This window comes from Trichosurus vulpecula, chromosome 5 (genome assembly GCF_011100635.1).
Source record: "Trichosurus vulpecula isolate mTriVul1 chromosome 5, mTriVul1.pri, whole genome shotgun sequence".
In the NCBI taxonomy this organism is placed as follows: Eukaryota; Metazoa; Chordata; class Mammalia; order Diprotodontia; family Phalangeridae; genus Trichosurus; species Trichosurus vulpecula.
This window is the reverse complement of record NC_050577.1, coordinates 87151425-87166972: the sequence shown is the minus strand read 5'-3', so window position 1 is coordinate 87166972 and position 15548 is coordinate 87151425. Positions and strand designations below refer to the sequence as shown.

The 15548-nt window shown below is 35.9% G+C and overlaps 1 protein-coding gene across 1 annotated transcript in view; it reads right to left on the bottom strand.

The window, feature by feature from the left end:
* The window catches only part of LMBR1 (limb development membrane protein 1), a 198603-nt gene that overhangs the window by 45954 nt on the left and 137101 nt on the right, over window positions 1-15548 (bottom strand). The window contains exon 10 of the mRNA XM_036761244.1: window positions 16-96. Coding sequence (XP_036617139.1) covers window positions 16-96 — 81 coding nt within the window. The remainder of the gene's footprint in view (window positions 1-15; window positions 97-15548) is intronic.

Genomic DNA, 15548 nt, shown 5'->3' with positions numbered 1-15548 from the left:
AGAAAAGTTGAATACCTAATTTTGACTTCATTGCCTTCACATTGTCAAGTTCTTTTTCCAGTTCCACTGTATTATATTCCACTGATGAAGATAACCCTGTCCAAAGAAATGATATTTTAGAAAAATAGCAAAACAAACAAATAAAAAAATACTATCACCCTGTGAAACAACACTACAAGACAGATAGTGCTTATATTCAATTAGAATCAATTGTAAAACATTTCAAATATTGATAGGTTCTTCCATGTTTGGGTTTCAGAAGAAATAAAAATATTAACATTTAAATTATTTAGAGAAAAATATGTTGATTTTCCTTTAGCACCTTAATATAACTTCCACATACATTATTTTTGTTGAGTCTATATGTGTCTCAGAAAATATCTTTCTAGCAGGGCCTATTTCTATGTACTATTTCAAAAATCCCTTACTTTTATACTAAGAGCATTAGGACTACATACAGTGATTCAGAAAGCATGTAATTAACTCATTAATGAATAATGATTATTTAATATCAATGTTGTTCATCATTTATTAAGGAAGATTTTATATGGAACAAAGAATTAAAGCAATATCTTTAGTACACATAAATGTACTATTTTCTAATTAAGAAATTAATTATATTAATATAAAACTGGATATTTTATCTTTACATGAAAATATGTTAATATCGATACTTCATTTCAATATGCCATTACCTGGAACTTTCATATAGCTATAACATAACAGATTCTTAATGGGAAGGCTAAAACATGAGATCTGAAATGAACTGAAGATAATGTGATCTATACTATTTTAGTAATAAAGATATTCTCTTGCATTTTATTTTTAAAACTTCATGGTAACTCCTTACTAACGGAAGAAGCATGCATGGTACAATGGAAATAGTACTAGATTTGAAGTTAGAGGAAAAGGGTTCAAATTCTAGCTCTCCCACTTGTTACTATTTAACTTTAGGCAAGTCGTTTCACTTTTCTAGGACTCATTTTCTTCACCTATAAAATGAGTGAGTTCAACTAAATGACCTTTGAGGTGCTACCCAGCTCTAAATCTATGATTCTATGAATTTGAGTTTAACTAGAAAAATCAATTATCCAACCATAATGGAAGTTACTATGACTAGGAAATCCAGATACAGATTTCATTCCCTGAATTTTATAGTCTCCAATATAATAAAAAATTAGAAAAACCTAGGGAGTGTATATGGCTTATAAAGGAATTTGCTTTGATCTTATGAATGAATCAAAATGCATTCATTTGTAATATACTGCTATCAAGAAATTATGTGAAACATGAAAATAATTGTTTCCCATTTGATTCTAGAGCACATGTCTAGAGTACATGCATTTGGAGGGTCAAACATGATTTTTTTGCAAACTTAAAAGAGATTATTTTTGAAGCATTAATTTTGTTGGACATACATGTGTCTGGTTTATAAGGGAAATTAACATAAAATTTTCATCTAACACACTTTCATATTTTCAAGCAAACTGTGCTTTATAAAAGTCAGTTTCTCACAGTATAATACATAACACTAAAAGCAAAAGTTGCCCTTTTAGTAGAGTATTACTTTGCTCCCGTTATTAGAAAATGATTTTGTTTGGCAGAATTTTGACTTAAAATTGCCAATACAAACAAATAAGAAGAATGGCAAAACACACACAAAAAAAGCTGAGGCAAACTAGATTTAAGCATCATATCATAATTACATTATTTCAAAATGCTCCTAAAAAGTTCAATGTCAGCATTGTCTAGCCAATAAGTCAAATTGGTAGACAAAACCTGTTTGGACTAGTCGTGAAAAATTAGAAGGGATTCTCCAAGAAAACCACAAAGCAGCTCATTTAAGGTCAATTTAACGGTATTATTCTGTTTTTCTTCCAGCCCCGACATAAGATTTCACTACCTCAAAGGAAACTGTAAGAGTATCTATTTGCATTCCCCCTAGGTGATTGGCAGTTCAACACCAATTAGTTCAAAATTACACTGTTACTAGCGTGCAATAAAAACAACACCTTTCATCTTTCTTACACAGGTAAGAATACCTTCAGAGCCAATAACTTTGATCAAGTAAGTTATTTTTGATCCTGCCCCACCCGTCTCTTTGGATTCAGGAAAACTAATAGCTAAGAGCAACTTTTCCCAGCTTTATTCTTCAGCTGAAAGACTGATGTGGGTATTGAAAATATTTCTGCTTCCAAGATATTATAATTTCCCAAAGTCCAATATTTTTTTCAATAACGAAAGTGCCCTCAACTGATACTGTTCAGTCATTATATTGTCTACAAAGTAATATAACTTTTTACTTTATATTATGACTTCCTACTGTGCATTACAATTAATATTTTAAAGAACAGGAACCAGAACACTTTAACATATACAATGCCAGCCTAAACAAATAAAAACCAGGGAGAAATGTGTGAGCAATTTGTTAAAACAACTTTAAACAACCAAATAAGGAGTTCTTAACCGTCAGTGTTTCATGGACCCCTCTGGTAGTTCTGGTGAAACCAATGAACTTCTCAAAATAAAATTTTAAAATAACTGAAGAACATACTAATTTTCAATTAAAGGTTAGGGAAAATAAAGATGTAATTCTTTTCCCATCCAAGATCATGGATCCTCTGAAATCTATACATAGACCCCCTTAGAAATCCCTAGGGGACAAGTTAAGAACCCCTGAACTAGAGCCTCCCAACAAGGAGCAAACCCTCTAAAACAGAAAGATGCTCATCACATAACAAGTTTGGGGTTGCTGAGGTTTTTTGGAAGAAGAGGATACAATTGTAGAATAGAAAAGTAGAACACAGCATTCATTATATGTGCTAGAAGAAATTTGTTTTTTAAAAATCAGCTTTTATAAGAAATCTCTTTACTTTAAAGATCATGAGGTCTACTCAGTAACTTTCAAATGCTTAGAATCACTTTGGTTTACCACTGTTTTCATAATATCTCTTATCCAAAATGCAATGAATTTACTAAATCACCACATACAGAAAAGACTAAATTTCCTCAGGGCAAATGTTACTGGTGCAACTTAGAAATATTGCTGTTTGAGCAAGTTCTGATAGGCATTAAAAATGGAAACTCATAAGCTACCTGAAGGCAAGAACTGTCACTTTTTGTCTTTATATCCCTAGCATCTAGCACAGAACCAGTTAACACAGTCACTGCTTAATAAATATCTGCTGATATTACATAATATATCTGTTACAGCTTCATATCAGACACTGGCTAAGATCTTCAATAAGGAAGAAAATCAGGAATTGCCTTCCCTACTTCTATTCTAACATTTATTTAAGTAATATTTTCTGTCTAGATTAAAGGTGATTAAAGGTAGGTAAGAGTTTGGAGACCCTCAATGTCAGATGCTAAATGTAATTCAAAATACTGTGTGAAACGCAAATAAATTTGAATTGCTAATGATTTTAATCAAGGCCAAAAGCATTAAACAACAGCAGTTTTGAAATGCATCCATAAAGAGAAACACAGTTCATGAATTTGCTTATTATTCTTTTCTATTTAAGACATTAGCCGGTATTAGGTCTTTGGTACACATACATATACACACATACATGTTTATATACATAAACATACATGTTGCCCTTCATGGTTAATAACTGCATATGCTACTGCTGAAAATATTTTCTGCCTTAAAGGAATCAGCAAGTCAACATGCATGCAATATTGCATCTTATTAAGTCAGTCAGTCATTATTAAACATTTACTATGTGCCAGAGCACTGTTAAGTGCTAGGGGCACAATAGAAAAAAAACAATCCTAGCCCTCAAGGAACTCCCATTCAAATGTGGGAGATGACATGTAAATTACTAGGTACATACAAGATGGAGAGAGAGTTGACAGAAAGTAACCTCAAAGTGGAAAGGCACTAGAACTTGGAAGACTAAGAAAGGCTTCCTGCAGAAAACAGGATTTGAGATTGTGTCTTGAAGGAAGCCAACCAAACTAAGAGGCATAGAGGTGAGCAAAGAAGCATTCTAAAGATGGGAGAAAGCCAGTGTAAAGGCACAGAGTAAAAGACAGAGGCAAGTAGGACAGTGAACCTAGATCAAAGACTGTGTGAAGAGGGGTCAAGTTTAAGAAGACTGGATTAACAACAATGTTTTCTAATATTTAGATCCTACTGCTGTCTGAAACTCCTTGGTAACTTCATAGATTATATAATGCCTTTACTCAAAAAATCAGTATGATTTCCCTGACACAGTAGTATGGCCTATTAGTATTCCATTAAATAAACTTCTATTAAATGCCTACTTTGTACAAGGCACTGGGAGAAAAAAAGACAACACTACTCCCCAAATGTCCCTGACTTCAAGAAGCTTATATCATATATAGATATGTGTGTGTGTGTGCATGTATATATGTGTGTATGTGTGTGTGTGTGTGTGTATATGCATATGTATATATAGTGTATGGGGAATATAAAGTAATACAGGCAGTAGAGAACACCAAAAGCTGGGCAGGTAAGGAAAAGTCTTCTTTAAGAGGCAGAACCTGAGCCAAGCTTTGAATTATGTCAGGGATTCCAAGAAGTACAGGTAAGAGGAGAATTCATGTCCCATACGCCAGGCACCTATACAAAGACACAGAAGTGGGATACAGGACGTAGAGACCATAAAGGAGCTAAAACGCAGGTCTGACTGAATGTAGAGTTCACAAAGGTGAGCAATAGGAAATTAAGTGTGTAATGGTGGAGGGGAATGCCGTAGTCAGACCTACATCTTAGGGAATATCAATTTAGCACCTACAAGGAAGATGAATCAGAGACAGGGAAATAATGAAAAAAAGACGTCCAGTAGGAAGCAATTACAACAGCTTGGGTGAGAGGCCATGAGGACACCAGGTAACAAGAAAGGAATGGACACAGAAGTGAAATCAAAATAAGACTGACTGGACGCTGGGGGCAGCGGGATTCAGAATGTGCAAACCTGAGGGACTAGAAAGATGGTGGCGCCCTCGACAGAAACTGCAGAGTTGGATATGGGATGGGAGTGGGAGAAAAATTAGTGAGTTTCATTTTGGACATGATGTGTATGAGATCCAAATGGGACATTTAGTGGCAGGTAGCTAGAAATGTTGGAATGGAGTTCAACAGAGAAATTAGCGCTTCTAGATTTGGGACTTTTCTACTTAGAAATGACATTTGAATTCAAGGAAGCCGATAAGATTCCCAAGAGTTAGAGTGAGAGAGAAAAGGCTAGGAATAGAGCCTTGGGGAATACCAACACTTAATGAGAGAGGACTATTTTAATTGTTGGTACAGAATAAGTTTAAAAAGTATCGTGGGTTTGATTTTGTATAGGTAGATTGAATTTTTCATTGATGACTAGTTCTACCAAAAAGTGAGAAGTAGTATTATCAAAAGGAGCAGTCAGTCAGGTAAAAGGAAAGCAAAGAGGCAGGATTATCATGAAAGCTAACAAGAAAGAGAGTGTCCAAGAAGGGGATAATCAAGAGTGTAAAAAGTTGCAGAAGGGGCAAAGAGAATAAGAACTGAGAACAAGATATTGTATTTAAGAGTTAAGAGACAATCTTTGGAAAGAGCAGTTTTAGTCAAATAGTGGAGTTTGAAGTCAGACTGCAGAGGGTTGAGAAATGAGGATAAAAGCTTTAGGAAAATTGGACAGCAATCTGGCAGAAATTAGGTAGAGACCAACATCTCACTGATTACATAACATTAAAAGGGTTTTTGCATATGCAAATCCAAAACATTTAAAGTTAGAAGGAAAATAATTACTTGGGAAAAAACATTTACTGCATGTTTCAATAAGTATCTCATTTCTAAGATATGAATCGATTCAAACTTGTAAGAGTAAGAGCCATTCGAATGATATGAACAAGAGTTTTCAAAAGAAATTCAAGCTATCAATAACCACATGAAAAATGCTCTAAATCACTAATACTTAGAGAAATACAAATTAAAGTACCTCTGAAGTTCTACTTCATATCCATCAGATTTGCAGAAATGTAAAAATAAAAAGTAAAATGACAAATATTGCTGGGACTAGGGCAGGGTTAGGGAATCTGCAGCCTTGAGGCCACGTGTGGTCCTCTAGGTCCTCAGGTGTGGCCCTTTGACTGAATCCAACAAATCAAATCCCTTTAATAAAACAATTTGTTCTGTAAAACTTGGACTCAGTCAAAAGGCCACACCTAGGACCTAGAGGGTCACATGTGGCTTCGAGGCCACAAATTCCCCACCCCAGACTAGGAGAAAACAGGCACATTAATGAACTGTTTGTAGAGCTGTGAATTAGACCAATCATTCTAGAGAGCAATTTGGAACCATGCCCCCAAAGACACTAAGCTGTGCTTACATTTTGCTATGACCCAAAGATAACACTAAGGAGCCTAAACACCCAAAGAAGGAGGAGAAGGACCCCATATGTACAAAAATATTTGTAGTACTTTTTTTATCAGTGGCAAAAAACTGGAAATAAAGGGAATGCCCATTAATTAAAGAATGGCTGAACAAATATCGGTATATGAATATAATGAAATATTACTATGCATAAAAAATAATGGGACAGATTTATTGAAACGCAGAAAAACTTGTATGAGCTTATGCACAGTAAAGTGAATAGAACCAGAACAATTTATATAGTAACAAGATTGTGAAGACCATAAACTTTTTAAAGACTTAATAACTCTAATGATGCAATGACCAACCAAGGTTCCAGAGGTCCCCTGATAAAGCGCCCATTTCATGACAGAAAGGTGATGGATTCAAGATGCAGAATGAAACATACATTTTTTGGATATGGCCAAGGTAGAAATTTGTTTTGCTTCACCATGCATTTTTGTTGTAAAAATTTTGCTTTCTTTTTTTTCTTAAAGGGAGAGGTAGGAAAAGAGAAAGGGCTTAGGGAGAGGGTCTCACTCACCTCCCAAATAAAAATGAGAGGAGAGAATGAAGGCCAGAAAGAATCACAGATAAGCCTTCAAGGTTACATTTTGAATTATTATACAGTTAAAAAGAAAAGGAAGATCTATGTAATAAAAAATCATAGTTTCATTATCATCCTTTCCTTTTACTATACAATGTATGTTGAAATGTTCATTTGGTGTTTGTTAAGAATAAATTTTTTAAAACACAATATACTGCCCACAAAGATCCATTTCTATTTGAGTTTGACACTGTTGCTCTACAATCTAGCTCTAATCTACCCTTCCAGTCTTAATATTCATTCGCTTTCAAAGAAAATTACTTGCTATTCCCCAGTCTCATCCTGTACTTTTTCCCAGTAGTTTATAAATTGTCTCTTGTGTTTTGGGCAGTCTGTAGCATATCTTTCCATCTACTAAAAGCCCTCCCTTCCTTATAGACTTATTATAGCTGACATCTCTTCCAAGAAATCTTCTCTAATTCTATTAACTTTATTATTTCTCCTTGATCCCATACTGCATAAAACTATATAGATTTTTTCCTCGTGAAAGGGGATGAAGTCCTAGGCTGGGAAGGCTGTATGAGTAAATAGGCAATGGAAATGAGAAAAGGTGAGGAGGTGGAACTGACAAAATATGCCAACTGTCCTGCTATGGGAAGGTAAGGGGAGGGCAGGGATAAGAAAGAAGGTATTTGGGAAAGAAATAGAGAAATCAGGAAAATGAAGGCTTATTGTTGTTGTTCAGTCATTTCAGTCATGTCTGACTCTTCATCACCCTATCTGGGGTGTTCCTAGAAAAGATACTGGAGGGATTTGCCATTTTCTTCTCCAGATCATTTTATAGATGAGGAAACTGAGGCAAACAGGGTTAAGTGACTTGCCCAGGGTCATATGGCTACAAAGTTTCCGAGGCCAAATTTGAACTCATGTCCTTCTGAGTCCAGGGCTGGCATTGTGTCCACTGTACCACCTAGCTTCCCCAAAGGTTTATAGAGAAAGATAAAAATTTCTGTTTTGGACATTTTGAATTTGACATGGCTATGGGATATCCAGGATGAGATTTGGAACTGTGGAAATAAGAAAAATAAGGGCTAGACATGCAGTTTGGGGAATCCTCTCTATAACAATGATAACTGAATCTACGGGAGTGGATGAGGTCATTGAAAGAACAGGGAGAGAGAAGAGGACCCACGATAGAGTTCTAAGGTACAATCATATAGGGAACCCAACATAAAGGATTCTGCTAAAGAGAATGAAATGGAATGATTCAGACATGCAGGAAAAAAATAAGTGTCACAAAACTCAAAGCACTCACATTCTAAAGAAGGAGCCAACATGTACAGTTATCCCTTCCACATCATGACTTTCCTCATCACAGTTTCTATATACCACAGGTCAGCATAAGAAATTAAATGGGAATTTGGGGGGAATTTTGCAGAAGCTGCAGAGGTGGAATTGACAAAATATGCCAACTGTCCTGCTATGGGAAGGTAAGGGGAGGGCAGGGATAAGAAAGAAGGTATTTGGGAAAGAAATAGAGATACTAAGTGAGACACATTAAAGCCAGCAGAGCTTATGATCAAATACTTAACCCAAATTTTTACAATAAGGTACTGTAAACACCCCATAAAGGAAAAAATTCAGACTTCTTCTCTGGGATGAAGCGAGGCCCAAAAATTTTAAATGGATTTTCTAGATCGTAGGGGCACCGAGCCCCTGTCACGCTGATACCCCATGATGTGCAAGGGATAATGGTAAATAACTAGAAGATGGAAAGTAATCTCAGAAGAGACAGCATTAACAGTGAGGAAGGCAAGAAAAGGCCTCCTACAACAGGTTGGATTTGAGCCAATTTCTGAGGTAGAGGAGGAGGAAAAACATTCCAGGAATAGTGGACAACAGGACAAAAGCATAAAGACAGGAGGCAGAGCATCATGTGAGAGGAACAGCCTGAGTATGTGACTGAATTTGCAGAGTAGGTAGAAGAGTGGGAAAGTATAAGACAGGCCAGATTATGAAGAGCTTGAATGCCAAAAAGAGGCCTTTAAATTTGATTCCTATGCATTAGAAAATCACTTTGGTAGCAGAATTGAGGTATGGACTGGAGTGGGGAAAGAGCAGGGAGACAAGTTAGAAGGTTTTTGAATAGTTCAAGGGGTAGAGAGGGACTGAGCTAGGGTGGTGGTTATATAAGCAGACAGAAGGGAGTATATATGAGAGATGTTAAAGTAAAAATATTAAAATTTGGCAATGAATTATACATGTGGGATTAAAGCAAAAAGTTGAGGATGACACAAAGTTGTGAACTTGGATGACCAGAATGATGGCAGTGCCCTCAAAAGTAACAGGGAAGTTCAGAAAAGGGGAAAGCTTGGAGAGAAAGAGAGATAACGGGTTTTACTGGGTGTCCCTAACATCTGGACACATAGGCAAAAATGCATATTTTGAAATATTTGTAACATTAACAGACCTTAGCCCCCTTGACTTCTTTTTCTGGGGTATGCTAAAGGAGAAGGTGTACTCAATGAAAATCACAGATGCAACACACTTGACTGAATGCATAAAGATTGAAAGTGCCAAAATTAACGGCAATGTGGAGTTACTGCATTGAGTTCATGTGAATCTTGCAAAGCGCATCAACCTTTGCATCACAAATGCTGGAAATCATATTGAAGATGTTATTTGTTAATATTCCAATTAAATAAAACATTGTTGAAATTCTCATTCATTTCATTTCTTAAAAATATGCATTTTTTTCCTATGTGTCCAGACTTTGGGAACACTCTGTATTTTGGAAATGTTGAGTTTGAGACACTTATGAGTTACCAAGTATAAGACATCCAAAAGACAACTGGAGCTATATGGTACTGTAGCTCAAGAGAAAGCCTAGGGCTAGATATTCCCATCTGGGAATCATATGAATAAATGTGATAAATGAACCCCTGGGAGCTGATGAGATACTAAGTGAGACAGTATAGAGGGAAAAGAGAAGAGAGCCCAGGGCAGAGCCATTAGGGACACCCATTGTTAGTGGGTATGACATGGATGAAGAACCAACAAAAGAGGCTAAGAAGAACCTCTTTTGAGAGAGAGACAAAAGGAAATTAGGAGAAAGCAGATTCAGAAAAATTTGGAGAAGAGGATATCCAGAAAGAAAAGGTTATCCATAATGTTAAATGCTACAAAGAAGTCAAGTATGATGAATATGGAGAAAAGATAATAAACTTTCACAGCACTTACTCTAACCTTTATTTGGTGCTTATTTTCATTGCCCAGTATTATTAGTTACTATTTTTATATCCACGTCTTATCTCCCTAAGAAGATGGCAAGTAAGCTCCTTGAGGGCAAAAGGTTGAGTCTTCGGCCTCACTGCATCCTCTTCAGGACTAGTGCTTTCAAGGGCACAATTGTATTTGTGTGTAGCTAGAAGGGAGCAAATGAGTTGGTCCTGGTATAGAGTAGATCAAGAAATTAGGAACTTAAGATATTTCGGGAAGCATCAGTATGTATATTGAAGTCCCCTGGGATGAAGGCAGGAACCTGAGTGGAAAGAAAGACTATAAGCCAGGCATGGAACTCATGAGGAAGTAAGAAGAATGTCATAGAATTTGGATTGCGTGATAAATTTGTAAAGTATGAATATCAAAGGAGGAATGAATACTAAGATACTAACTGGAGAGTCTAGATGCATCAATGGGGAGCAAGACATAGTCTAACTCACCAGTGAGTTGGGGAAGGGGAGAGAAACAAATGAAAGTACTGCCAGTACTGGAAAGAAGGAAGGAAGTAATGTCATCAAAAGGGAGTCAAATCTCACTGAATCTCAGAAGTTGAAAGGAATGAAAAAAGAAATTGTTCAAGATGAAAAAAATTGTTAATTATGAAGGAGGCATTCCAAAGGACACAGTGGAAGAGATGAGCAGATCTATGTTGGTATGGGCAGCGGGTGAGTAGGGGAAAATGAGAGGGGAGGGCTGAAGTGGATGGGAATGAGGGAAGGGGCAACCGGAGAGAAGGAAGAGAGTCATAACCTTGAAGAAAGCAATTTCAGGAGAGCAGCCATGACAAAAACCAGATTTCAAGGGGTTGATAAAAGTTGGAGGCAAGAAAGTGAGGCAGTGGATATAGCTAGTTCTTTTTAAGGAGTTTGATTATTAAGGAGAAAGAAGAATTTTTTCTTAAGAATGGAGAATCCTAAAGGATGGAGAATTTCTTAAGGATGGAGAATATCTGGGGATTGAAGGCAGCAGGAAAAGAACTATCATATGAGAAGAGGCTGAAAATTATACAGAAAAGATGATTAAAGGGGAAAGCTGCTAGGGAACAAGAGGGTACAGGGTTCAAAGGCACAAGTAAAGGCTTTGCTGTTGGTAAGGAGAAAGACCAAATCATCTTCTGAGACTGAAGCAAAGGAGGATAAGATGAGAGATGGTGCTAAGGAGGCCTGCAGTGACAGCTAGAGCAAGACACATGCTTACTACTCCTCTTGACCATGTGGGTCACAGGTTACAAGACATGGGTTATATTACTGGATTGTCAACAACATAAATGGATGAATAATAGCTTTATTATATTTCATATGTTAATAAATTAATAATAAAGAAAATAGCTCCCTATGGACATCTCAAACATCATGCTCAAAAACGCCAGACAATATTGTAAAATCTCACACATGTTGTCAGGCACCATTTGCAGTAGCCAAATAGGTCCTATCACATCAAAATCTATCAAATATAGTATGGTGTTCTAATAAGAGTGTCAATAATGTGCTACCTTATTGGCCATAACATTTTTTTAAAGAAAGATAAATAACAACTAAGAATCCTTACCAGTTATTGCTTTCTGCAACTAAAATCCCAATATAGATTAAGAAATATTCACCCTAAGCATTTTATAAATAAAACTCAGTAGAAATAACAGACAGGAGGCAAAGGGACCTCATAGTTATCCATAGAGACTTGGAAAGATGAAACTCATGACTAGACTACACTGAGTATAAGTATACCTTATCCAACAGAAATGGGAAAAGGAGAAGGGAATGTGGCTAGATTAGGGTTTATTAAGAAGGTATACTCATGAGGAAATAGAGGAACCAGAGAGAATTATAATGGGTAGATAAAGCTCAATGAGGGAAAAACAGAAGTAATTTTGGAAATGGTAGTGTATTATTACAAAACACCTAGCCAGAGAGAGGAAACTGATGAGGAATATAGGAAACAGGTCACAAGCCTGGCATCAAGGCAGTGATGGGAGACAGATTCTCAAGATATCTGCTGGAGATCTCTCTGTAAAAAGCCAAGCAACTAATAACTTCTTGATTTGCATTACTGGTAATTTCATCCTTCAAAAGATGGAAGACCTGACAAGGGGAAATTCTATTCTAGATCTGATCCTTACTAACAAGGAAGAAACAATTTCTGGGGAATGATAGGAACCCTCTGAGAAAGCAATTACAGCTTGTGAAAGAAAAGAAGAAATTTGGGTAGTCTGACAGGCATCCTAGATTTTCTGAAAATAGATTTCAAAAGGCTCAGAGGAAAGACATGGACTAAAACACAAGGGAAGTTAGCCCAGAAGGAATAGCAAACGCTCAAGAATAAAATTCTGAAGAAAAAGGGAGAACAATTCCAATTCCAAAAATGGGTTTTTTTCTGAAGATACTGATGTGAATGCATAGGAAACTCACAAACCAACTTAAATTTTAAGAATAAATGTCCAGAAGATGGAAGCAAGGCTGGGTAAAAGAGGATATATATATATATATATATATATATATATATATATATATATATATATATATATATATATATATATGTGTGTGTCACAGTCCTGTAAGAATACTATCAGGAATAAGAAATTTATAAGCTCTGAAGTGATACTGGGAGAAAAGGAAGCTCAATGAAGGAAGAGGACTTTTGTGGGAAATGAGATGATCATTGGGGTTCCATTCTTATTTTGCTTCTGTCTTCTCTGTCAAGGAGAGTGACCACTACAGCAAAAATTCAGAATAAAAATAATTTAACAGGGAGTTGATGTCTAAAATAAGGAGATACTAAGAGCGTTTACATGCCCTTGATGAACTAAAGTCACCCGGCCAGGATTAATTAGATACATCTTCAGTCCTGAAAGAACTGGCAGGTATGATTGTTGAACCAGTCATTGATATCTGAAAGATCATAGAAAATACAAATGGTAATACAAGACTGAAAAAGGGCATATGTTGCCCCTTTTCAAAATGAAAAAGAGAGTCTGAAAACAGGCCAGTGAGTTTGCCTTTGGTTTCAGGGACAATTCTAGACAGGATAATGAAAAAGATGGCTGACAAATAAATAGAGAGATTTAAAAAAGTGATTAAAAAAAGCCAACATAGCTTCATTGACAGGGGAGTTGTGTCAGACTAACCTCATTTCTTCAATAGGATTACTAAACTAGTAGATGAAGGGAATGCTATAGAAACAGTATAATCTAGATTTCAACAAAAAGTTTTGATAAAGTATCTCACACTCTTCTCGTAGAGAAGACAGAAAGATATGGACTAGATGATAATACAGCTAAGATGGATTCAGAATTGATTCCTCTCTGATGGAATGGTCAGACTCAGAGGGGACTTGTTGATGACTCAGATGTCAAGGTGGCGCAAAATCTCCAGTGGAGTATCACATGGATCTGTGCTTGGCCCCAGGCCACTTAACATGTTTATGAACAGCATATAAAAGTATAGATGGCATGCTCATCAAATTTGCAGACACCACCAATCTAGGAGGCAGAGATAACATATGAGATGATAAAGTCAAGATTCAAAAGGATCCTGACAGAATAGAGCACTAGATTGAATCCAATGAGATGACATTCCACAGAAATAAATGTAGTATTTTATATTTTGGTGCAAAAACAAACAAACAAAAAACAACCAACCACAAACACACAACTTTACAACACAAGATGGAAGGCATAGTAGAATAGCACTTACTCTGCAAAAAAGACTTGAGGGTTTTAGTGGATGGCAAATACAATATGAATCAGTAGTATGATATGGTAGCCAAAAAAAAAAAAAAACTAATGTAATCTTGGGATGCATTGAGAGAGGCACTATTTCCAGAAATGGGGAGGTAACAATTCCAATGTACTCTGCCCTCATCAGACTTCACTTGGAATACTGTATTCAATTCTAGGTGTCACAGGTTTAAAAGGAAATTAATGAGCTGGAGAATGTCCAGAAAAGAACAATCAGATTAATGAAGAGCCTTGAGACCATGTCATATTAGGATTGGTTGAAGGAAATGGGCATGTTTAGCCTGAAGAAGAGAAGACTCAGGGGGCACATGACAGCTATCTTCAAGTACTTAAAGGGCTGTCAAAATGAGGAGGGATTAGATTTGTTCCCTGGCCCAGAGGGCAAATTTAGGCTTGATTTCAGGCAAAACTCCCTAACGATTAGAACTGATTCAAAGTGGAACAAGCTGTGTTAAGAGGGGGCCATTTGTTGGGTGTGTTGTAGTAGGGATTCGTTTTATGTACAAGTTGAACCAGAGAGTCATTGAGTTCTCTTACATTTCTCAAATTTTGTGACTGTATTTTCTTACTAATATTTCCACAAATTTTAGTGAAAAGCTTGCTTCAAAACACACAAAATGAGACTTCTTCCTCCACCATATAACTTTTAACATTTTCTAGCATAAAATCCCACATGGTTTTGTTAATGATTCCTTGTTACCTTAGAAATTACAAGAATAAAAAGGACTTATTTGTCAAAAAATATTTATAGCAGCTCTTTTTGGGGTGGCAAAAGAACTGGAAATTGAGGGGATATCCATCAATTGAGGAACGGCTAAACAAGTGCTGGTATATGATTATAATGGAATATTACTGTGCTATAAGAAAGGACAAGCAGGATGACTTCAGAAAAACCTGAATTTACATGAACTGATGCAAAGTAAAATGAGAACCAGAAGAACACTGTACACAGTAACAGCGATATTCTATGATTATCAACTGTGAAGACTTAGCTATTCTCAGCAAAATAATCATCCAATAGACCCATGATGAAAAATTCTATACACATCCAGAGAAAGAACTGGTAGAGTGTGAATGCAGATCAAAGTATACAATTTTTTTCATGGTTTTTTTTGTCTGTTTCTTCTTTCACAACATGACTAATATGGAAAATGTTTTTGCATGATTGCACATGTATAACCTATATCAAATTGCTTACCATCTCATGGAGGAGAATGGGGGGGAAGGGAAAGAGAGAAATAATTTGGAACTCAAAATTTTTAAAAATGAATTTTTAAAATTGTTTTTACATGTAATTGGGAAAAATATTACTAAAATTTTAAAATTACAATAATAACTTGGCATAGTGTATATTTGGGAATGAATCTTCATTAAATAAAATCCACACTCTTCGAGTAATTCTACAGAGTATAAGAATATAGCCAAAGAAAGGTTTTCTCAATTACATCATAAAAGCAAAAGAATAACCAAAATAAAATTAATTCACAAGACTAGAATTACATCCTTTATACTTTCTTAGACTAAAAGTAGCAGATCCTATGCATGTTGGTCCTCTAACTTTGGGGATGGACTAATGAAAACATTCAACCCATACATGGATTATCTGACTTTTTGTTGTAGAAGCATTC